Source organism: Asterias rubens, chromosome 2 (genome assembly GCF_902459465.1).
Source record: "Asterias rubens chromosome 2, eAstRub1.3, whole genome shotgun sequence".
Taxonomy (NCBI): Eukaryota; Metazoa; Echinodermata; class Asteroidea; order Forcipulatida; family Asteriidae; genus Asterias; species Asterias rubens.
In genome coordinates, this window is record NC_047063.1 from 15,406,075 (window position 1) to 15,431,034 (window position 24,960).

Genomic DNA, 24,960 nt, shown 5'->3' on the forward strand with positions numbered 1-24,960 from the left:
AAACTGTTAATTTCCATGACTTGCTGTACATGTAGGTCTACATTTTGACGACCGTTTTTGTATACTACATAAAATCTTATATGAGTTTCAACCCACAAGTTATGCTGTATTTAATAATCTGGCTTTTACCCTTTATTTGGCTTAAATATCAAACTGATCATTTTCATAGTGCAAAAAAATCATTACTGTAACATAATATTTTTTGCTTAGAAATGTTTCTCATCAAAGCAAGATATGCTTTGTTTTGTGTGTGTGTGTGTGTGTGTTTTTATCGCATAGTGCCAACCCTGCAAAGTGCAAATTATGTGGTTAGCAGTACCAGTAACCTAGGCCATATTTCCTAAAGCTGCTAAGCAGAAAATATTGCTACCAGAGCACCAGTCACAAGAGTATAAACTTTGTTGCAGCGGTAACCCATTTCTGTTAACCATGGTTTTCCTGTGCTTAGAAAAATATTTGCAACTTTCAGCTTCATGATTATTGTTAATAATGGTCACCAATCCCCGTTTTTTTTTTCTTCTAATAATCGCCGAGTAGGAAGTGCGGTCCTGCCATGCCAGCAGCATCCAACAGGCCATTATGGACTACATCCTGAAGGATGCCTCGGAACGAAACAGACTCGGCGTCCCGCTCCAGGAGAAAATATCTCACTCTGCGGGCAGGCTGTGGTTTCCATGGCAACAGGCGGTACGCGATGCAAGGAGTTACATGGCAACTCAGCTGTACATCACACACCCCGTCATGACTAGTATTCTGTATCTCTGGGAAACTAAGTAAGATTTATATTGCGTTCCCTCTTTTGTTTTTTGCAGAGATCTTTGTTTACATTTTCAAGTATCCAAGAAATACAATACCTGCATGAAGCCTTAATGAGTGTTGATACTTTGGGTGGAAATATTAAAATTTTAGTGAAATAGGAGCAGCTCACGTGTAAGAATAATACTGATTACGGGCATTTATAGAGTGCTTTTACACCGGTTACCACAGCGCTTTACAAAAAATTAAACAAAAAAAAAAAACGCAAAAATAAAGGCACCAATGATTAGAAAGACAGTTATTATGATTATTACATTTGGGGTTTTTGTTTTGAGATTGCAAAAACAGTATTGTTTGCATTGGCAGTTTCCTCATAACAGTGGAGAGGCTCTCTTAACCTCAAATAAAATTGTGTTTTAAACCACTTGTGTTTTTTCACGAGTGATTTTGGAATTTAAGCAGTGAATTTAATGATTGCATTATTGAAACCGGTAATGGTCTGTTACAAGTTGGTGATTAATTTAAGAAAAATTAAGTTGGAATTTTAATAGCCATTTTTAAAGCAATCGCACAACATCGGTAAACAGTATTGTCCAAAGGCCCACACTTCGTGTATCACAACTTATATATAAAATAACAAACCTGTGCAAATTTAGGCTCAATCGGTCATCGGAGGCGGGAGAAAATTACGGGAAAACCCACCCTTGTTTCTGCAAGTTTTGCTGTGTCATGACATGTGTTTAAAATAAATCTGTTATTGTTTTGATGTTTTCTCAAAAAGTAAAGCATTTCATGAAATAATATTTCAAGAGAAGTCTTTCACCATTACCTTCTGTAAACCCTGTAAGTTATTTGTAAATCTGTGAACTTTTAATTTTTTGTTCTGCTCAGAAAGTGTCCACTGCCTTTAAATCGCAATTTTGTTTCTTTCTCCACTCCTAGGTACTTTACCTTCAGGCTAATAGACATCCCTGGTCTGAAGAAGGTGATGCCGTTAACCATGGAGGCATTCCTTGACCACGTTGAGTCATCCAGTAAGAAAGGACGAGAGATCTTAGACAAGGAATGGATGTCTGAATGTACAGCAATTGTTGGACGCAATCAAGACGAGATAGAGAGATGGATGCCTGTTGATGAGGTAAAAACAATTTAATTATTAATTTTGTTTTTAAATGCTTCATTTAATGAGAACAATGAGAGAAACACACAAGAAGAGAATTTGTTTTTTCCTAGGTAATTTATAAAGTTCTCTCTTTTTTTGAGGAAGATTTGTAAATGTGATTGCAGGTTAAATATACATTCATAAATACCTCAGACAGTTTCGCTATTCCTATTGATGGAGAGCGCGTCACGTGGGTGTGTTTAAACCTTTGTTTATGACCAGTAAAAAGTTTTGAAACATGGGCGTGACACGCGAGCTTGCACCTGTTCTTTTAAGACAGTTTCTTCATTCCTATTGGTCGAGAGCAACGGCATAAACAGTTGTGCCACATCACGCAATACGCGCGACGCGCACAGCATTCCCTTATAAGGAGTTGTTTACCCGAGGGCGGCAGAGGGCTTTACCATTTCATAGCTGGAGGGGTGTTGTGTTGAAAGAAATCATTGAACAATTGTAACATTTGCATTTATTTTACGTTTTGATTAAAAATGGTTGATGTTTTTGACCGAAAAGGTATTTATGAATGTGAATCAAAGTGTGTTGAATCGGTTTTCAACTTGTGGTTTAAACCCGCCGAGGCCTGGTTCTTGATAATTTACCTCAACTTCGTCTCGGTAAAATTATCAAGAACCAGGCCTCGTTAGGATTAAACCACTAGTTGAAAACCTCTTCACCTCACATTGATTCCCTTATTAATGCCATGTACTAAAGCCTGGTTAATACTTCTTTTGAATGCTTCTTGCAAAGTGAACTTGTCGTCAAAGCTCTGTTTTCGCTGCAAATGTTCCGCAGAAGTGAGGGCAATCCAACCTATTTTGTTTAGGCCTTTATCTGTACATTGTGTCTGACATACATGTACCATTATGGGCAAAATAAATTGTAGGATTATAGGATATAATGGGTCCTTGATAGATAAAGTAAGTCAATACCATAAGTAACAGATTTTTGAAAGGATTTTTTATCTCATTTTTTTTTTTTTTCAGGATACCAGGATGAAGCACATGGATCACTTCTTTTCCTCAGTGGCAACCCTCATGTCTAACTGTCTCCGAGATGGAGTCAAGAAGTCTATTCTTGATCTGTGTGAATGGCTGGAGATGTACAGCGATGGCAATAACTATGAAGGAGAGTACGTTACATCATCCCTGAGGTTACCCGTACTGCCTCAGCCGTTCACCATCTTCATGGTAAAGTCTAGAAGATTCTATTCACAGGAGATTAGTTGATAAAAATAGAATTAGCTGTTGCAATCCTCTTACTAACCAAAAGGCCCTAAGGTATAAATGCAAAGAAAATAGTTAATAGCCTGATGTTTCATCAATGCTAGCATAGTCTTTCTCGAAGGCTTAATGCTAGGGTCCAAACAGGGCCATTTACTGGGGCTTCATGTGTTGTTCTGTTTGTGTGTTCTTACTACATGTGTTTGTTTTAATGTCCGATGTGTGTTTGTGTACTTGTTGATGTTCCCTGGTCTGTTTTAAGTGGGTTTCGGTGTACTATTTTTGTCTACTTATAATAATGTTTTTATCAATATTGTGTAATTTTTAGTGTTATATATTGTTATGTTCATATTTATATTTATACATAGTTTTTAATGATTCCTGTAATTGGCGGCTATCCGCTGTTAGATATCAATAATAAATAATATTCTTTTATTTTATTTTATTTTTTTAAAACTATTTTTTTGTAGGAAGATTAGTAGAAAAGAATAATCAGTTGTTTAAATTTACTTCAATGCTGTCTTTATCCTGCATGATATTCTTCTTACTTTAGTCTGATTTCTGATTGTTTTTTATGAAATGTCCACGAAAGCCTACACCATGTGTACATATAGGTCACCCCCCTTGTACTCCATAAAATGTTCGTACTATTTCTAGAGCGGGATCTGAACCAGCCCCCTCTGGACTAACATGTCGACACTCTGCCAATTGAGCTATCTAGCCCTATGATGGCAGTCTCCCTTTTTTGTCAATATCTTTGTTTGGGGGTGCCGATCAGAAGCCATTCAACCGTTAACTGCCGTGTAGCCAGGGATTGTACCTAAATTACGATACAACCTGGGAAGCGACAGCCAAGGGATCACCTTAAGGGGGTGCAACTTTTTACTTCAGATATCAAATATTAAACCACAAGGGAAACTGACTAGGTAATGTTTAGTGATTCAATGTTTGCCGTCAAACTTTTAGCACTTGAGAGCTGTTATATATATTTTGGGATCAAAACTAAACTTGATCAGGAACTGCTTTCAAAATCAGTCTGGAATCCATCCATTGTAATTTATTGAATGTATCTTTTTTACAAATTGTTTTGGTTTTAAAGTTTTTACATTGTATGTGGAATGTTTCACTGTATCACTCCATTCAGCCTCTGGATGCTATGTGATTTTTAATAAACCTTTAACGAACGAATGGGATGAATGAATTTCCCACAGGGTCCACTCATGGAGCAAATATCCTGCAAATTCACCCCGTCCTTTGACATGACCATCAAACTATTCCACGAGGCCGTCTACATCATGGTCCGAAGCTCGCAGGGATTGCCATGTGTCGAGACCTGCCTCTTTGAGAAGGTGGATGACCTGATCGGGAAGAAGATCAGTTCAGTCCAGGAGCAGGAGGAGCTGGTTGAGACGGCTAAGGAGAGGATTGCTAGAGTGGTGATGAGTAATAGCCACGGACCGAATAGGTGAGATGAAGATTTAATTTATTCTTTCAGCGCTTAAAAACCCTGTATTAAGCGCTGTATAAATAAACGTTATTATTATTATTATTATTATTATTATTACTATTGATTTTTGTTGTGGCGCTAAGCACTCTCAGAGAGGTAAACCTAATCATTATACTTGCCAAGAACCCAATGGAGAGAAGACAATGAAGAAGTTTCAGCTTTAGATGTGGTGGAAACTCTAGAGAATTTAGACACTGAGTTGAGGAGATAATATAAATTATAATGTGAATTATCAAGTCACACTGGACCATTGGCATAACTCTTTTTCTTTCTTTTTGACACCACTTTTTCTTGTTGCATATATCACATTTGTGTATAACGTTGACCAACATTAGGAATTAAGCTATAGAAAGTCTAGAATTCTCCATTTGAAAAAAAATCAAACTCTGCCAAATAAGCTAATTTTAATTAGACAGGAATGTTGATAAGAATAGGCTTTAATTTTATGATTTAGTTTAACCCTCATTTTCCTGCATCATACTCCACTCCTATTTCATCTTCTTGAATCCTCTCCACAGATACAAGTCAGTTTACGAACCCTACTCCTACCTCCTGACTAACGCCTCTGACGTCAAAGTTGAGAAGTTTGTCAGTAAAGAGCAACATCTCCGAGACTATGTCCGAGAGATTGAGAACATCAAAGCCATGGCCAGAGAAGTGGCCTCGCTACCTGTCTACGTACCCATGCATGTATTTGTGCTGGATTGTAACAACATTAATAGTGTAAGCAAGAAACTATCAAATTTGTTCAATTTCATTTTAAGGAACAAAGTGTTGGTTCGAATTATAACCACAACGCGTATGTATGTCCTTGAGCTTGAAACTTAGTTCTATTGCTTCACATCACCCATTATTAAATGAGTTCCTGGGAGAGTATTAATGATTTCAAACTGTGCGCCAACTTAGCTTTCGGTGCTGCATACTCCTTAGCAGTTCAAGATGGTTTCTTGAATGTATAAGGCCAGTGAACAAGCGTTTTAATATGTTTGGCACTTTGATATATTTAAAACTGCCAATTTTTATTATCAAAACAAAAGGCAATCACCAGTAAGATGCTTTTAAGCAGAAACAAAATTCTATTTTGTTGTTTATTTGTTCTCAGTGGTTGATTGCTCGAGCTGAAGACCTGGCCAATATTATGATCAACAAGATCGTCTCGATGAGTCGTAAGTTCAACCGTGAGATATGCAGTCAGTACGACGGCATCGTCAGGAAGATAACTTCACAGTCTCAGTCTACGGATCAGCTGGTAGCTCTACAAGATTACACTGATGGGCTGAGGGTAGGGGAGTTGCTTCATCTGAAGGTGGGTAGAGAGGATCCTTTAACGCATGGCTGCAACCCTGCAAGTTTTTAAATAACGGAATAAAAGAGTAGTAACAAGGTCATAAATGGCAATTTAAAAGCAACAGGGTGATACATGTAGCTGTGTGATAAAGGACCAAGCCGATGGTGAGGTCCTTTAACGCATGGCTGCAATCCTGCAAGTTTTGAACTAAGGGAATAAAAGGGTAGCGACGAGTTCTTAAATGGCTGTTTAAAACCGGCAGGGTCGTGGCAGTGTGATAGGGTCGTGGCAGTGTGATAGGCGAGGGCCTTTATCGCGCGGCCAAATAACAAATATGTTTCCTTTAAAACATTTAAGACCTTTAAAAGTTCAGAACAAATCTGACAGTTTACCCTCAGCTTGCCTCGACTCTGCAATGGATTTCTATCCATTTGAGAACTCCTCATGCAAATTCAAAACTTAAAGTAAAACATCAAGTGAACTTTTGTACTTTTGAGGTTCTTTTATTATCCATGGTATTTAGTGTTGTACTAGCCTAACAATTCTCCCCTCAGGCCAAGCTTGAGATTGCAGCAAGTAACCTACTTTTCCTAATGGACTATGCCACTCTGCCTAAAGATGACCTCATGCTAAATGATACTACATTTACATGGAGTGATAGGATTGTACCAATTATAAGGAACAGGTAAGTCTTATCCTCTTTCTGTTATTCCTGGACTTATTGTAATAAATTGCATTGTAAGTCACATTGCATTGACAACAGGAATCTGAAATGTGGCATAAAGAAAAATAATTCATCATTTAACGAATAGTATTGAAAATTACGTGGTTGAAGAGAAATATGGATTGCCGTGGCTAAGCGATTAAGAGCACCTGAATTGGACTCTGGCGTTTCTAGTTAGCAGTCCTGTCACAGCACTTGAGCAAGTTTGGGAAAACTGTTTTGTGCAGAGAGGTATCACCATCCTGTTTCACATTGAAATTGAACAACTTTGATTTTAATTCAATATTTTATCATCCCTTTGAAGTTAAGGCTAAAGCAAATTTTCACTTGTCGAGTCACTACATTTTACATGTATACCAAAAAACATCTTACTTGCTTTTTCAGTGAGACAAAACTTCAGAAGGAGCATGACATCGCTGTTTCCAAGCTCTCTGACAGACAGCGTAAGTTTCAGCTTCGCCTCAATGAGGTCTTGGAGATGGTCAAAGGCTTCAAGACCAAGGATCGGATGTCTGAGGCTCAAGATTACCTCCTCAAACTCAAAGATATCCAGAGAGTCTTGGAAGAATTCTATAAAGAGGTCAGTTGATGGTCGGATTTATTTCATCTTCCGCATCTTTTATCCCCTAGCTGTCAAATAAGTTTAGTTATTATCCAGTAAAGTCAAGCTGACATTTTAGTCATATTAACTCATTTTATCTCAGGGTTTTAAAAAAATCAAGAAAATTAACTGTGATGTAATCATTTCCAAAGACAAAGTACAGGATTTGTTTTATATAAAAAATTGTTTGTTATCAATAAGTGCATAGAAAACATAGAAAACTAATTGTTACCAAACGTCCTGAGTGGTATTTTCCGCTGAAATACTGTCAAAGTTGAGCAAGAAACTTATCAATAGTTGTCTCTCTTCACCCAGGAGTAGGTGGGTACACGTGAGGCCTGAGATGGTTCTTGTGATTGATTTACATGTAGCTTGGTGCACTACAAATTTAGCAGCTTAGGCTGTATACATGTACTTCCATGAGAGCTGAGCTAATTGGATTTGAGTACTAAGAAGCCACTGTTATTTTTTGTACTATTTTTTATAAAATGTCTTATGATAGTACCTGGAAACTATGCTTATTTTTATTTTGTTGTTGCCCCTGTCCCACACAGAAAGCGTCCATCAACTATGAAGAGAATCTGTTGGACACCGGTGAGATTACCCCATACTCTATCCTAGAGGAGATACATGATACCAAGGAACCGTTTGATAAACTATGGTCGGTTGCAGTTCAGTTCCATCATCAGTATGATAAATGGATGAATGGGCCACTGCTTGATGTAGATGCTGAGAAGGTGGAGGAAGAGGTAACGGACAAATTCAAATTTCTTGGTCTTTGCAGTAAAGACAATTGTCTTGAAGTTTCTCGTTATATGCTTATTTTGCAATTTTCATCTGTTACTTAAACGGTGATGAAGTTTCCCTTAAAGACACTGGACACTATTGGTAATTGTCAAAGACCAGTCTGCTCACTTGTATTGCTGTATCTCAACAAATGCATAAAATAACAAACGTGTGAAAATTTGAGCTCAATCGGTCGTCGAAGTTGCAACATAATAGTAAAAGAAAAAACACCCTCACATGAAGTTGTGTGAGCTCAGATGCTTGATTTCGAGACCTCAAATTCTAAACTTGAGGTGTCGAAATCAAATTCGTGGAAAATCACTTCTTTTTCAAAAACTACGTTACTTCAGAGGGAGCCGTTTCTCACAATGTTTTGTACTATCAACCTCCCCCCGTAAGGTTTTATGCCAATAATTATTTTGAGTAGTTACCAATAGTGTCCACTGCCTTTAAGATAGACAAATATAATAAAACTACGAGATTTTGTTCACGTTACCAGGCATACAACGACTTCCTGCTAAGCAAAAAAAAAAAAAAACTACTTAGCTTTAATCTTAACATTAAATTATGAAAGTGTTTTAATCTGAAACGCCGTCATTTAGGAAGAAATACATTGATAATAATTTTCTTCTAATAATCTCTTTCTTAAGGTTCAATCTTTATGGAAGACCAGTTACAAATTAACCAAGACCTTTGCTGGCAGCTCCGATATGATGGGTCCAATGCGTGCTTCAGTTACCATCAAGGCTAAGCTGGAGAAGTTCAAACTCAATATGCCTCTGATTGGAGCATTGTGCAATCCTGGTATCAAGAAACGACACTGGGATATGATGAGTGAAAAGGTAAGAGTTAGAATGATTGAAAGGCCTTGTCTAAACTGGTGGCTAGAGCTCTGGGGCCAATTTCATAGAGCTGCTTAAGCAAAAAATTTGCTTAAGCACGAAAATAGCTCGCTTATTTTACACATGTTACTGGCCAAAATGTCATGCCATATACATTGCTAATGACTATTATTTAGCTGTTGTTTACTTAGCATAACAATTGAGTGGAGTCTTGGCCGGTAATCTGATTTTACTAAGCAATGAATTTTTTTCTTAAGCAAAATTTTGTGCTTAAGCAGCTCTATGAAATTGGGCCCTGGCTATAGCTAGATTTCCATGTCACCATGTGTTGAACTGGCCTGTTGGAGTATACAGGCATAATATTCTTCCTACTTAAGTCTGATTTTCGATTTTTTTAAATTTTTTTTTAGACCTTCTGTAGCTGTGGGGACTTTAACACAATAGAAAAAAACTCTCAAACATTTTTCTTTGTTAAGCATGTTCCCCACAATGTGGTTCTTGATGTGTGGGGTTTTCCTCCGTTGGGGTTTTCATTCACATCTAAAACTTGTCTCCTTGTTATTGACACTAGTTGTGCCGTTGGATATGTAATCAACAAAAACTATTTATACAGCTTTCTTTCTATTTTGAAAAAGAAAACAAACATTTTTTTTTCTCAAGGGCTTTTTGTTTTCTCCTTCTTGGTTCACAGGTCGGTTTCAACATGCAGCCTACCAATGAGACACCATTACTAGAGATGCTGCAGATGGGTCTAGAGAAGTACCTGGAAGATCTTGGGGAAATCAGCTCACAGGCCAGCAAAGAGTTTGCTCTGGAAAAGGTAGAATACATTTTATAATAACTACAGAAATAGACATTCTTAGTACACTGTGATGGACATGAAGGATACATGGGACGCCACGTAAAATGGAACTTTCAAGACAATGTACACTAAGTGTACTCATGTGATGTTTCAAGATGCTGGGTGAACATCGCATGCGTTGAAAAGGGTAAACGAAAACGTGGCTTTAAAACAAATTCATGTGTATTTCACGGGCTAGCAGTGAATTTTTGCTTCTGCGCGTGTATTCTCCACAATACTAGGCATTATATGCTTATACAGCTACATGTAGCGCAGAATGTCTGGGCTAGTTTGCTTACTAAGCAGAGAATGATCATCATGAGCCTAGAATTCGGCAGTAAGCATGAAATCGGGCCCTGCCTGTTGTGGTAGATGTAATGGTTTTTAGCATTTCCACTCTTCATCAAGACAACTTACATTCAAATCAGACCCAAAATCTAAAAAAGTTCATGTTGTCATTTTTTCCAGGCATTGTCAAAGATGAAGGAGGATTGGGAGACGGTGCATTTTAACTTCACTCAGTATAAAGACACCGGTCTGAGCATCTTGTCATCCCCTGAAGATGTTCAAGTCCTTCTGGAGGATCACATCGTTAAGACGGCTACCATGAGAGGGTCACCGTTCATCGCTCCCTTTGAGAAAGAGGTCAAACTCTGGGAAGCTAGATTGGTGAGTTATTAGGAATTTGGATGGTTTTGAAGTTTGCTCTGGACTGTCTCTCCTTATTTGCTGTGTTAGTTTCTGTATAAACGATTTCCTGTAGGATTTTAACTTGTTTTTTTCTCCTGTCAGTAAGTACCAGTCAGCAAATTTGTAAAATGATAAAATTGTTCTAGAAAGCCTTTTTTTATCCTTTTTAGATGTAACCATGTTTAAAGTTGATCCTTGAGCTTGCATAGTCTTGTCATCCTTGTACATCTTGAAATCGATCAGTGATCCATAGTTTAAATCCAACAAATTTAAATCCAACAAATGTGTCACAACTCTTTAAGCACCTTATCTTCTTTCATCTTCCGTCATGCACGCTCTCCCTCAACACTTGTCCGCTTGCCAAACGCAGTTGAAAGGCCAAAGGACCAAAGAATTCTCACCAAGTGCTCTGGCTGGCAATAGTTCAGTGTTGAAAGCATCCCTATTTTTTAAAAGTTCAGACTAGTGAAAAAGCTGACCGACCGGTGAAATGACAAGCTAACTGGTCCTGTTGACCAGTCACTGAAAAACTTAATAGGGCAAACCGTGTCACGCTTTGGACCCTTCATTTCAGTTAGACCTGAGTTATCTAACTAGCATCTAAATTTGAGGCATTTAACTTCTATTTTTTTATTCAAGCAGATTTCAGATTTTGGGTGTAATGTCTGATGCACACTTACCCTTACAGAATGATTTTATTTTGTATTTTGCAGCATCGTATGAGTGATATCTTAGACTCCTGGTTGAAAGTCCAAGCAGCGTGGCTTTACCTTGAGCCAATCTTTGGATCAGCAGACATCCGTCGTCAAATACCTGTAGAAGGAGCTATGTTCACTGAAGTGGATGAGAACTGGTAAGTCTCAATATATATCTCTTCCCAAATGATGTTAACAATGAATATATATGGGTCAAAAGTGTTGTGCCTCTGTATTGACTATTCTTGTATAGACAAATCCAGGCGTGCAAGTCCTGGGCGCCGCCATGGGCGCCGCGCACCACTGCTGCGGTGTACTTGTGCTTAATTTTGTGCTCAAAGACACGAGCATATCGTTTCCCTTTTCACTTTTTATGGAAATTTAATATCTTCCTCGACAATCTATGCGATTTCTTTGACATGGTAGCATACTATTACGATTTACAACATTCTTGATAATTTTTTTAAATTAAGCACAGAGTAAAACACTGAAATTCTGACAAAATGCTCTGCCGATGTCCAATATTATGCAGTTTCCACGTCTTTTCCCCCTAACTCACCTAAAAAAAGCACCGTTTTCAAGATGATCGGTTTCTATATAGTTGCAAAAATTTGTGGTCAGTGATCTACATTACTATATCATGATGTCCTGGCAAGGAAATTGTGTAAGTTGTTGAGGAAAACATTTAATTTCCATAAAGAGTGAAAATGAACATAATTTCCTCATGTCTTTGTGCACAAAACTAGGCACATGTACACCGCAGAAGTGGTGCGCGGTGATAGAGGCCGCTACCAATTTTGTTTAGTCGGGTTGGTCTATATGCCAATGGAAACTAAATATCTGTGTATTTATAATACGGACAATAAAAAAATTCTAAAAATATTCTAATTGCGTTTCGATCAGAAGGTAAAGGACTTAACATGCACCATTCATTTATTACAGTCATTTCATTTGTTAATTTGTCAGCTAAATACAAATATTAAAAAAATACAATAATCACTACAAAAAGGCAAAAATTTTACATCAAATATTTGTAAAAGAAGTGAACATTTTTTTTTAACACGTCAACAGCATACATGTACCTGAAGAATTTTTTAAATGAAACTTAATTTTGTTTTGCTGTTTTTGTATCACTGTTAGTTGCATTTTGTAGATTATTTGAATCAAACAGATTTTTATAATTCTACTCAAGAGAGAGAAAGAAAAGAAGAAAAACAGAGAAGAGAAGAGTTTATTAATGTCTGCTTAGTCTAGTCTTTAATGTGCTCCAACTTATTTCCAGCACTAGCAAATATGACAACAAATATGTAAATTTGTGAAAATTGTATTTTACTTCTTTTTAGGCAAGATATCATGCAAACAGCCGTAATCAACACAAGAGCATTGGTTGTCACATCTCAACTTAACATGCTAGAAAACCTACAGAAGTCAGAGGGTCACTTAGACACAATACAGCGGGGTCTGAATGACTATCTGGAGAAGAAGAGACTCTTCTTCCCAAGGTAAGGAACTGTAAGAAAACTGTCTTGATTTATAAGAAAGAAATACACTGGAGCTGTATTCTAGGGGGACCAAACATGGAGTTTTTAGTGGGTTTATTGTGTACCCCCATCCTTTGTTGACAACTTAAGTGCACTAGTCAAAACACATAAGGTTTATTGTGATTCAGAACTGCACTGCGTTGTGGGTAGGCAGATGGGGCAGTTTGCTATGCGTTGTATGTTGTCAAGCACGACTCACACTTTGTGTGGGTTCAACAGTGCACTCTCTTGATATTTTGCGTTTTGCGATAAACCTTAATGACCAAGCAGCTCTTTTCACAGCCACCACCTCTACTCAAGAGAAATATTACATGGTGTACTTAAATAAAAATGTTCATCCTACTCTACAAAGCATAGATTAAATTCCTATTTTCAAAAAAAAATTTGTCCATCCTAGATTCTTCTTCCTCTCTAATGACGAGCTCTTGGAGATCCTCTCAGAGACCAAGGATCCTCTTCGAGTCCAGCCTCACCTCAAGAAATGCTTTGAGGGTATTGCCAAGCTGTCTTTCACAGAGCGTAAAGAGATCACGGCCATGGAGTCAGCTGAGAAGGAAGTTGTTGAACTCTGCTCCAGGATCATACCGGCTGATGCTCATGGACTAGTGGAGAAATGGCTCATTCAGGTAAGGACCTTAGTAAGAAGATTGTTTGGATCTGTGAAAAGTTGACATCATAACTTCAAACACCCTACGACTTGATTTCTCAACAACATTACCTAATAATGTTTTGGTGTGTGATGATGGATGAATGGGGACGGTTCTCAAAGGAGGCCAAGGGACACCCAGTCCTACGCAGCTAAGTATGTAAGTAAGTAAGTGATGATGGAGTGGTAAACAGTAAAGTTTGACAGATCCACCTGTTGCTCATTATTGGCATTTTACTACTGAGAATGTGTTTCTATTTCCACTTGAAAAGATGCCAGTCCAATGTTTTTGAGGTTAGCCCCCAGCTCTCACGGGTAGCCATTTGTACTCCTTGTTTGAGAGAAGCAATTATAATACAGTGCCTTGCTCACATGTTTTGTCTGACCAGGCCAGGATTCGAACCCACATTCTGTTAATTACAGAATTTGAGTCCACCGCCCTAGACCGCTCAGCCATGACACACTTGGTTAAATATCTCAGAAAAAATGCTAATAAAGTTTCTGACAAGAATGTCAAGTTGTAAAAGCACAGAACTTTATTTTAAACATCAAGGCTCTGTAGAAGGATTGTTTCAGATAAGATTTCCTCTCATATCTTCCATCCAGGTTGAAGATATCATGAGGCGTAGTCTCCAAGAGGTTACTGGCAAAGCCGTAGCTGCATACCCCGAAACCCCACGTAAGACCTGGGTGTTGAACTGGCCTGGCCAGGTGGTCATTGCTGCTAGCACCATCTACTGGACGTCAGAAGTCACCAAGGTAAAATATAAATCACCAAAAGTATCTACAACTCTGAATTTATCTCTGTGTTTTTGTAGCTAATCAAAACAAATATCATTGTAAGTAAGTAAGATAATGTCAAGTTGGTAGCGGACTTTACCAGGTAAACCTATTGTTCTTGGAAATCTGAACAAGCTTAGGACTGAGCAAAGAATGTAAATTTACAAAGTTTGTCTGCTGCCCTGTATTCCAAAGTCTGCATTATATTCTACAAAATAAATCTGCAAGTCAATTTGTTGCAATACTGCATTTTCCTTTAATTTTCTTGGTAATTGGTGTAAATGCCATTACACACCAATGAAATAGTAGCACTTTAGTTTCACGCTATTATGCTTTCCATGTACAAAACAAATGTTTTTACAATTTGGAACTTTATCAATAACTGTAGTCAGTTGGTATTGGTTATTTGCCTTAACAAATGTAGAATAAAACACCATTGAAACTTTTGTATACGATTTTCTTTGTTCAATTAAAAATTGTCTATATTTGGCTAAAATTTTTTTTTCTTCTTTTCTTTCATATTAGGCAATAGAGGAAAATGGATTAGAAGTGTATCTAGACAAGTGCAATAAACAGATTGAAGAGATAGTTGAGCTGGTACGAGGGAAGCTCACCAAGATGGCTCGCATCACGTTGGGGGCGCTCATTGTGATTGATGTACATGGTAAGATAATCAACTTTACTGTTTAAAGGGTTTGGGTACTTTTTGTATCACAAAACTGCTAAGACAAGATCGTATGGTGAGCAAAAAAGTCTGCCCCATAGTTAAGGTAAAAACATTTGTTGCCCTTGCCTGAAAGTAATTTTTTAGGAAGCTTTGATTGGTCGTTAAAATATTTCCATCTTTAAAAAAAAAATTCCGAAATAATTATTATATGTTGTAAAAGTGTAAACAAAGCTTTGCACTGAAACTTGATTTCTGAGGTATTCAATGTCTTATATTTTGGAAGTAAAGTGTGAAAAGAAGCACTTTCTAGTAGTTTTTTAAAACCCCTGAAAACTCTTGAACACTTTATAATACTCTCTGAATCTTTCTGACACTGTTAAATGTTTTTCTAATACTTTCTGACATGTTCTGACACTTTCAAAAAGTTCTTATACATTAATATTCTCTCAAACTCTTCAACACTCTCTGAACTCTCTTATACTTTCTAATACATTTGAAACCCATGTGAAACCCATGTGAAGCATTCATTGTAATTTTATAACTTGCCTCACAGCTCGTGATGTTGTCGCTAATCTTTGCAACCAGCTCATCACCGATCCTGTGAGTTTCTCTTGGATCAGTCAGCTGAGGTATTACTACGAAGAGAAGAATGTGACTGTTCGGATGATCACTACGTCGGTGCCTTATGGCTATGAGTATCTGGGTAACACTAGCAGGCTGGTCATCACCCCATTGACTGATAGATGCTATAGGTAAGATTGATGCAGTAATTGTTGTTATGAACGATGGTTGTGATTCTTGGGGGGTAGGGGCCAGGGGGATGAATGTGATCATCAGAATGTGATCGTCAGGATGATCACTACGACGGTGCCCTATGGCTATGAGTATCTGGGTAACACTAGCAGGCTGGTCATCACCCCGTTGACTGATAGATGCTATAGGTAAGGTTGATGCAGTAATTGGTGTTATGAACGATGGTTGTGATTCTTGGGGGTAGGGGCCAGGGGGATGAATGTGATCATCAGAATGTGATCGTCAGGATGATCACTACAACGGTACCCTATGGCTATGAGTATCTGGGTAACACTAGCAGGCTGGTCATCACCCCATTGACTGATACATGTAGATGCTATAGGTAAGGTTGATGCAGTAATGCTGAATGATGGTTGTGATTGGGGGGGGGGCTATATTGAGCTGAGACCACATGATCAAGCATGATCAATCATGAGCAATCACCTTTTTATATTGTATAATTATATTTTTATCGTTGGCAGGGGTCTGGTTTTACACATCTTTTGATGACAGTTGTTATACTTTTGTTTTAACCTTGACAGCCCCTGTACAACTTGTAACTATTGTGTATGTCTAAAGATTTAAAATAAAATAACTAAATAAATAAAATAAATAAATCTATTTTCAAAACATTTTTTATGTGAGATCACTTCAATGCTAGGGCTACACTGAACTGATTTGGGCTATCGATCCAAATCAACAGCCACCAGGGGCACGTTGCCTCCTACTCCTTGGGCTGAAACAGGGTCAACTCCTTTACAGTCCGTAAGGATGGAGGCTTGGGTATCATCCACTAGGAGCCTGGCTGGTAGAGCAGATTGCACTACCCAACTTTATATGGTGAAGTGCCTTGCTCAAGGGCACAAGTGTCATGACCAGGTATCAAACCCGCTCTCTGCTGCTGGTGAACTAGACCGCTCGGCCACGACATTCCATAATAATATAAATAATTTATAATATAGTATCTGATTTAGTTTCTAATTTAGTTTCTATCTCCATTGTTATCCTACCCAGAACCCTGACAGGTGCGCTGCTGTTGAACCTCGGTGGAGCCCCAGAAGGTCCAGCTGGTACCGGCAAGACAGAGACCTGTAAGGACCTGGCTAAGGCTGTTGCTAAACAGTGTGTAGTCTTCAATTGCTCTGATGGCCTGGACTACAAGGCTATGGGCAAATTCTTCAAGGGTCTGGCATCATCTGGAGCTTGGGCGTGTTTTGATGAGTTTAATAGGATTGAGTTGGAGGTAAGATAGTTTATTTATTAAATTTGGTTTTTAACCCATACACCGACGTTATTTAGTGCTGTACACTCAGTACGTTTACCTATTTCTGTGAACAAAATCCACAGGCAAATCAGTCGGGTGGGATTCGAACCCACACCCCTGGATGATTTGCCTGTTGAGCGATTTTCTTTTTAAAGTTTTGACGAGTAGAAGTGTCCAGGAAGTAATCCAGAGAATTAAACTCTTTGACTTGTTTCCCTTCAGGTGCTGTCAGTCGTAGCTCAACAGATCCAGAGTATACAGAGAGCCGTAGCGGAGCAAGTCCAGACGTTTGTATTTGAAGGAACAGAGATATCTTTAGACCCTTCATGTACGATGTTTATCACCATGAACCCGGGTTATGCAGGGAGGGCTGAACTACCTGATAATCTCAAGGTAATTGTTTCAAGATTTCTGTTTGTTTAGATGATATAGGATTTGGTGGATTGCATGGTGATGTATCAATATATATTTAGTTTGCGGTAACACCATGTGTGCATTTACTTGCCAGGTAGATTTTGTTCTTTAGAGAACTGTCTTTCTTTATTATACTACCGCGGAGTAGATTTATCTGATGTTCGCGAGACTTCTCAGTTCTGAAAAGAACTGTCCCTGCTTTTTAACTACTACCCAGGTGGAAGGTATAGAAAATTGGCTGGGACTACTACTTTAGCTTTCAGGATGTTTAGATGATCTTTGCCATCAAGGGGACTCGGCATACTCCCACAAGTGGATAAAAACGCCAAGCTGGCAATAGCCAGTCTCTCTCATTGGCTTATCGTCTATAACTATGAATTGCACAAATCAAGAACCTCCATTCTGCACCTGATTTCACGAAACGCTAGGATTAATCCTATCTCGAGTTAGGACGAGTAATCCATCCTAACTTAGGACGGGTGCAATGTGTCTTAACGTCTTCTGATACGGAACTGAACTCGTAGATTAAACCTAAGTTAGGAAGAGTTTGGTGAAATCAACGGCTGGGTTGTTGGTGGAGAGGACACTCCCTGATGATGGAGTCCGCTTAAATTTCTGATCCAATGTGCATGAGATTTTAACATTTGCTCAGTGTACTCATCCAGATTTGTTTTAAACCTTTCATTTTTTTTTTGACAGGTCTTATTCCGGACTGTTGCCATGATGGTACCAGACTATGCTTTAATTGCTGAGATCAGCTTGTACTCCATGGGATTTGTAGATGCAAGGTCTCTATCTACCAAGATTGTTGCTGTCTACAAACTCTGCTCTGAACAGGTTAGATAAAAACATCAATTTTTGAGATAATCCAAATATTGGTTTTGGTACAATTATCTCTTTTTTTCCCCAAACACAGTCTCTCATTTGGAGAAGAAAAGTAAAATGTTACTTAAATTTTTATGCAATAGTGTGTTGGTGATTTGTTTTACAGTTGTCTTCACAACATCACTATGACTACGGAATGAGAGCAGTTAAATCTGTACTAACAGCAGCTGGTAACCTAAAGCTCAAACATCCAGAGACTGCAGAAGACATACTGGTACTCCGCTCAATCAAGGATGTCAACTTACCCAAGGTAGATGAATGCATAGTCTTAATTAAAGCCTATATACAAAGGTTGTTCATGGTTTGTATGCTTACCAGGTTTGGAGTGGAGTCCATGACCATCAATTTTTGTTGTTGTAATTTATAACCATTTAGATATTTTTGGGGGGTTGAGAGATTTTGAAAGTTGAACCTGGTTCACGCATGATGAGAAAGTGAAGCGAATTTCCCTGAATCACAAACGGAAAACTGAGCGTACAAGATGCATCATGTAATTTACTTCATATTCACTTTCGCATGAAGTATGATTTATGATTTCAGATTGACAGTTGACCGTTAATAATTCAAAATGTTTATTGTAATTTTTTTTTTTACTTTGAAAGAATGAGAATCCAAATCTATATTTTATGCTAAATTTGTCAATTTGATTTTTTTTCCTTTGTAGTTTCTGTCGCATGATATTCCACTCTTTGAAGGCATCATCTCAGATCTGTTCCCCGGTCTAGAGATGCCCAGACCAGACTACGGTGTCCTAGAGAAGACATTGAGAGATACAATTCTCAAGAACAAACTCCAATGTGTGCCGTGGTTTATTGAAAAGATCATACAGGTAATTCCAGCAACATGTAATTGACTCAGTAGGCCTAATATTGTTTGTGTGAAATAAAATCCAGAAGACAGCATGAAGCTAAAAATTGTTATTGGATAAGAAATACTCTGCAAGACCAGAGAACCCGTTTCTGCTAAGTAAAACATGAACAAATTATATGCTTACCGTGTACTTACATGTATGGTTAACACTCTTCACTCACAGTTTTAGTGCTACGTTTTTGTTTTACATTTGATAACGAAAAATGGTTTATTTTATTTATATATTTTTTAAATATTGTATTACTCTTTACACTGGCAAAACAGCTACAAGTCGTTAAAAGGTAAACAAACTATGAAAACAAAAGTGTATACAAAATTTAAAAATTTGTATAAAATACCAAACCAAAGGAGGAACAGGTGATCAGTGCCTCTACAAGGTCATCCAGCCACAACATATATCAACAAATACCCTGCCCCTCAAAAGAAAAAATAAATACATCCTTTCAGAAAAAAGTGCAGCAGAGTTTTCTGTTACCTGTAAGTGTCAATGAAGTAAGCATTGCTTTAAATTCGGACAAAAACTTCAGGTCAGTGTAAGGCACTGCATCCATTCTTAATTCCAGGTTTTATTCCCAAATACTAAATTTCCTCTTTGCAGATCTATGAGATGATCCTTGTACGCCATGGTTTGATGATTGTGGGTGATGCCATCGGTGGAAAGACCAGTGCCTTTAAAGTATTAGCAGAATCATTGGGAGAGCTTCATACCAAGAAACAGATGGAAGAGCACAAGGTGGGTTGAAGTCTGGGTCGACCAGTCCAGTTGATACATGTATGACTCATTTCATTTCATTTATTCTGGTTGTGAAGCCAAGTACTCTCAGAAAAGTTAACTTAATCTCTGTACCAGCCAAGAACCCAAATGGAGAGAAAACAAGGAAGGAAGCTTCAGTTTTAGATGTGGGAAGTAAACCCCAGAGAACTATTCCACGGAAAACCCATGGAGTCATGGTGTGGTCCTAGAGGTAGAAGGCGGGGAAAGATACCACTCCACCAACCCAACCCACAAGTTCTGAAAGCTGAGCTATTAGAATGTGGGTTTGAATCCCTGCCATGATACCTGGGGTCGATTTCACAAAAAGCCAAGATTGATTGTGACTGCAAATCAATTGTGGTTGCTTAGTAAAGTGTGATATCACAATGCAAATCACTACGGTGATACTGACAATTTTTCTTAAGATTGATCTTATTGCTTTGTGAAATCGACCCCTGTGTCTTTCGGCAAGATACTTAGCTACATTTGCTTTTTATTGGCCAGGAGTGACTGGGTACCTGCAATAGTAGAGATTCATTACATAAATAATTAACAGCCCGCTTGCACATGTTGCTACCGGTGCTGCATACTCCAAAGGAGTAGAGATACATGTAGATTAAGGAATGCCTGAGGCCCATTGAAAAAGGGGTGTAATGGTGAATGCGTTTTGTGTTTAAAAAGATACTCTATCATTATTATGGTTTTGCTGTTTCGTTTTCTTCAGGTATTATTTGAGAAGAGGTGCCTTCAGTGCTAATTTGTGATGGAATAGTTTGGAAATGTGTACACCGATGTGTGTTAGCACTGTATACATGTACTTAGTACTTTCCCGAGTCCTGTGAAAAAAAAAATCACAGGCATATTACTCGGGTGTGATTCGAACAGAGGACCTTTGCAATTCTAATGTGTATTTTGTTGTAATTTTGGTTGTATTTTGTTGTAATTTTTGTTGTATTTTGTTGTAACTTTGTTGTGTCTCAGGTCACCTACCAGATCCTGAACCCCAAGGCCATCACCATGGGTCAGTTGTACGGCCGCTTTGACCCCATCTCACATGAGTGGTCAGATGGTGTTCTGGCCAATATATTCCGTGAGCAGGCAGCGAGTACCAGCGATGATCGTAAATGGTGTGTCTTTGACGGTCCTGTGGATGCAGTGTGGATTGAGAATATGAACACAGTACTGGACGATAACAAAAAGGTGAGTTTATTGTGTCTCAAATATGGATGACAGAATTAAAAAAACAAGTACAATTTAAAGGGGTACAGTGCCTTCAAAAGTTAGCTGTTTGGGAATCACTCCTTATGCCTTTCATGGCAAAAAAAACCTACAGTATTCTATACCTAAAGGCAGTGGACACTATTGGTAATTACTCAAAATAATTATCAGTACAAAACCTCACTTGGTGACGAGTAATGGGGAGAGGTTGATAGTATTGAACACTGTGAGAAACGGCTCCCTCTGAAGTGACATAGTTTTCAAGAAAGAAGTAATTTTCCACGATTTTGATTTCGAGACCTCAAGTTTAGAACTATAGCAACTTAACAGAGATACCAACATACACGATTTGGGTGTAGCAAATACGATTTCGAGCCGTGACTACGACGCTACGATAATACTCAATAAAACACGCTAAACAAGCCGCCCAATATAATTTTATTAAATCGTACAATACATACAAACAACGAATGAAATATTAAGTGGAAATAAAAATTAAGAAAAATATCAAAACAATTGTAACAGAAAAGAAAAAAAACACCTTCAATTTTAGGACGCAGTGTTGAATAATAGCAGCGAATTCACTCGAACAATGTACGTGTCTCGACGTAATGATTGTTGCGTGCCCTCCCCCGCTGGCTGGTCGGCTGAGTGTGCATTTTTTACGCTAGTGCATTGCTGCAAGATCGTACCCATTGATCTCTATTACACGATGGGGAATAGTGCACACGTGCGTGGGGAATGAGGTTGTGTGTGAGCTATTGTGTCACAGTAACCTCATTCCTCATGTATCCACTACTATTGTGCCCACGCTGTCTGTACATGTACTTCATCGAAGCTTGGCAAAAAAAGTACGAAATAATGGCGACAAAAAAAGGAGACCTTCTGAACGAAAATACCTTCAACTGAGTGGCCTGTGAGGTCTAAGCTAGACAGTTTCCATGTTTTCCTACCAGTAATTGTAGCGCTGATGTCCAGACAATGCCCAAAATACGGACACGTATTTTTTGCCCAAAATCCGGACACGTTTTTTTTTTTTTTTTTTCTCTCTCTCTCTCAATAGCTTGTTGTTGCATTTCTGATCATTAAAACAAAAACATTTAAGTAAGGCCACCCTTTTTTATGTTACATTTAAGTAAGGCCACCCTTTTTTATGTTACATTTATTTTTGAAACAAAGTCAGAAGATGAGGGAAATCAGGGTTTTTTTCAAGTTTTTTTTCCACTGGCCATTATAAACATTTGTAGCTGTTCTGTTGATGCATACAGGTAATTGTTATTTCACAACAATGCCTGAAAATGAGCTAATTAGAAAGATCGGTTTAGGGAGCCCAAGCTGCGCTCGCCCTTAACATTTGGGAGATGCTACTCTTTTTTTAAATTCAATGTTAATGGCATCTCTGCAACTAAAAGCACACCCTTCAGGTGACTAGGGTAGTTTTTTTCTTTCATTATCTCGCAACTCCGACGACTAATCGAGCTCAAATTTGTACAGGTTTTATGCATATGTCGAGATACACGAAGTGTGAAGACTAGTCTTTGACAATTACCAATAGTGTCCACTGTCTTTAATGAGTAGTGATTTTTATAGCCTAAAATGCCCAATCCAAATGCAATGTGTCCCAAGACAGCCTTAGGTGGCCTGGAACCAATTTCATGAAAACTCTTTACTTAAAAACTGCTGCACTTAAACCATCTGAATTCTGGTGTTGGACATATCTTCAAGTACTAAGAAATTCTCATAACCCTGTTGAAAAAAAATTGTAATTTTTAAATATTTTTTATAGATAATGGACGGGTCTATTCTTTCCCCCAATGTTTACAACAATTTAAATGGATCAACCCAAACAAATTTACCATGAAGAAAGGCCTTTTATTAATGACCCAACACTTGCTCAATTATAACACATTATGCTCACCAATAAAAGTTTCAGTGGCATAAAGTGGCTTAGTATTTATTTAGCGCCTACGTGCTGTATTGTGTTTGTTTCCTTTTGTAAACTGATTGTTATGCTTTATTGCTTTCGTTAGGGGGGTCCATACTCGACAAGCACTGCTTTTTATGGGCCCCCTCCAACTCCATCACCTTGTGCTCTGTATGTTTTTTTGCTTTGTTTTCCGTAATTTATATTTTGCCTTTGCTTGTACATGTAAATGTAGTATTATAGTATTACTTCATGTATTATCATTATTCCATTTGCTTGTAAAACATAGTTCTTTATTCACTGCTAATTGTTTTGTTTATTTGTTTGTTTGGATTTGGAAATAAAGTGAATTGAATTGAATTGAATTGAAGTGGCAGTTCTTGATAAGGTGTTCCTGCACAATCTCAAAGTATTCTGTCTTGAAGACAGTCCATGACAATGATTCTTATGTCACTCTTTCTCTTCTCTCAGCTTTGCCTGATGAGTGGTGAGATCATCCAGATGAGCAACAAACAAAATATGATCTTTGAACCCAGAGATCTGGAGCAGGCATCACCAGCTACTGTCAGCAGGTTAGTATACCAGGGGTATGACCCTTTGAAAAGGTTGATTCTATTTTATAAGGTCAATTTAGGATATGGCCTTTACACAAGTATCACCAGGAGTGGATTTCGCAAAGAGTTATTAGACTAGTCGAGTTACTCACCCTAACTACGGACTAGCCTTAAGTTTTTAATAACTCCTAAAGAGTCCTATGACTAGTCCTAAGTTAGGACCATCTTTGTGAAATCCACCTCGGCTCTTTTGTAAGCGTTCAGACATAAAGAATTCATGCTCTTTGATCTAATCTCTAGCTCACAGGATACTGTTCCCAAAAGCTCCTTGAAGTCCATTCAGTATAACAACTCCAGGGGGTACCAAAAGGTGGAAATGCCATCATTTCACATACTTTATAACATTTGGACCCTAGGTTCAGAACTTTTTGTCAGAAATGACTCTCACCTCTGTGGATTTTTTATTTTTGTATGAACGTACCTACGCATATCTCATCAGAGTCAAATCGAAAAAATAGCTTTAAAGATTCTAACTTTAGCGTTTCAAAATATTAATCGTCTTTGAATTTATATAATATTAAAATTTCAGATGTGGCATGATCTACATGGAGCCAATACAGCTGGGCTGGAGACCTCTTGTGACATCATGGATGGAGCACCAGTTACCAGACTTTGTGACCAAACCACAAAAAGAAATGATAGGGGTAAGTAAAAATCTAAAGAAGAAAAAAAGAAAAATATTTGATTGTGTTTTTTGTCATGTTTAAAATTGTTATCATATTCACTAGTGAATGAGTTTGACGAAAAAATTACAACTACCAGTGAAATCATAAACAACTTAAAATGAACTTTTTGAGAGACATGTTTTAGTAAATTAAGGGATTCCTCATTGCAAAAGGAAATACTGGGGCAGTACAACAAACATGTTATCGACAATATCTTACTGTACCCTAAGACAGTTATGTTAAGATGAAAGTGTTAATGCCCTCTCTTCTTGGAGATTGCCCTAAACTGGTTGCCTGTAAATTGCCCCGTACGACACAGTTTAAAGACCCTGGACACTATTGGTAACTTTCAAAGACCGGTCTTCTCACTTAGTGTATCTCAACATATGCATAAAATAACAAACCTGTGAAAATTTGAGCTCAATTGGTCGTCGAAGTTGCGTGATAATAATGAAAGAAAAAAACACCCTTTTCACACGAATTTGTGGGCTTTCAGATGCTTGATTTCGAGACCTCAAATTCTAAATCTGAGGTCTCGAAATCAAATTTGCGGAAAATTACTTCTTTCTTGAAAACTACGTCACTTTAGAGAGTGTTGTTTTTCACAATGTTTTATACTATCAACCTCTCTCCATTACTTGCACTCAAGAAAGGTTTTATGATAATAATTATTTTGAGTAATCACCGATAGTGTCCACTGCCTTTAAGACAGTAAGTGATCCCTCAATTCTAACTGTGTGTCTTTTTTTGCATGACAAATAACTAGCCATACTACCAGAAGTCAAATCAGCTGCTAAATTATAATTATGTTTTA

At 37.9% G+C, this 24,960-nt stretch overlaps 1 protein-coding gene across 1 annotated transcript in view; it reads left to right on the forward strand.

The window, feature by feature from the left end:
* The first annotated feature begins 569 nt into the window (after positions 1 to 569).
* The window catches only part of LOC117302717 (dynein heavy chain 3, axonemal-like), an 89,931-nt gene continuing 65,540 nt past the window's right edge, over positions 570 to 24,960 (forward strand). The window contains exons 1-27 of the mRNA XM_033786722.1: positions 570 to 773; positions 1,699 to 1,894; positions 2,902 to 3,105; positions 4,350 to 4,603; positions 5,164 to 5,368; positions 5,748 to 5,951; positions 6,488 to 6,618; positions 7,042 to 7,237; positions 7,813 to 8,007; positions 8,695 to 8,886; positions 9,578 to 9,706; positions 10,196 to 10,396; positions 11,131 to 11,270; positions 12,456 to 12,614; positions 13,051 to 13,279; positions 13,906 to 14,058; positions 14,605 to 14,743; positions 15,300 to 15,498; positions 16,553 to 16,781; positions 17,025 to 17,195; positions 17,916 to 18,053; positions 18,208 to 18,351; positions 18,766 to 18,930; positions 19,570 to 19,704; positions 20,707 to 20,925; positions 23,339 to 23,439; positions 24,011 to 24,125. Of these exons, the coding sequence (XP_033642613.1) occupies positions 580 to 773; positions 1,699 to 1,894; positions 2,902 to 3,105; positions 4,350 to 4,603; positions 5,164 to 5,368; positions 5,748 to 5,951; positions 6,488 to 6,618; positions 7,042 to 7,237; positions 7,813 to 8,007; positions 8,695 to 8,886; positions 9,578 to 9,706; positions 10,196 to 10,396; positions 11,131 to 11,270; positions 12,456 to 12,614; positions 13,051 to 13,279; positions 13,906 to 14,058; positions 14,605 to 14,743; positions 15,300 to 15,498; positions 16,553 to 16,781; positions 17,025 to 17,195; positions 17,916 to 18,053; positions 18,208 to 18,351; positions 18,766 to 18,930; positions 19,570 to 19,704; positions 20,707 to 20,925; positions 23,339 to 23,439; positions 24,011 to 24,125 (4,737 nt within the window). The 5' untranslated portion in view covers positions 570 to 579. The remainder of the gene's footprint in view (positions 774 to 1,698; positions 1,895 to 2,901; positions 3,106 to 4,349; positions 4,604 to 5,163; positions 5,369 to 5,747; positions 5,952 to 6,487; positions 6,619 to 7,041; positions 7,238 to 7,812; positions 8,008 to 8,694; positions 8,887 to 9,577; positions 9,707 to 10,195; positions 10,397 to 11,130; positions 11,271 to 12,455; positions 12,615 to 13,050; positions 13,280 to 13,905; positions 14,059 to 14,604; positions 14,744 to 15,299; positions 15,499 to 16,552; positions 16,782 to 17,024; positions 17,196 to 17,915; positions 18,054 to 18,207; positions 18,352 to 18,765; positions 18,931 to 19,569; positions 19,705 to 20,706; positions 20,926 to 23,338; positions 23,440 to 24,010; positions 24,126 to 24,960) is intronic.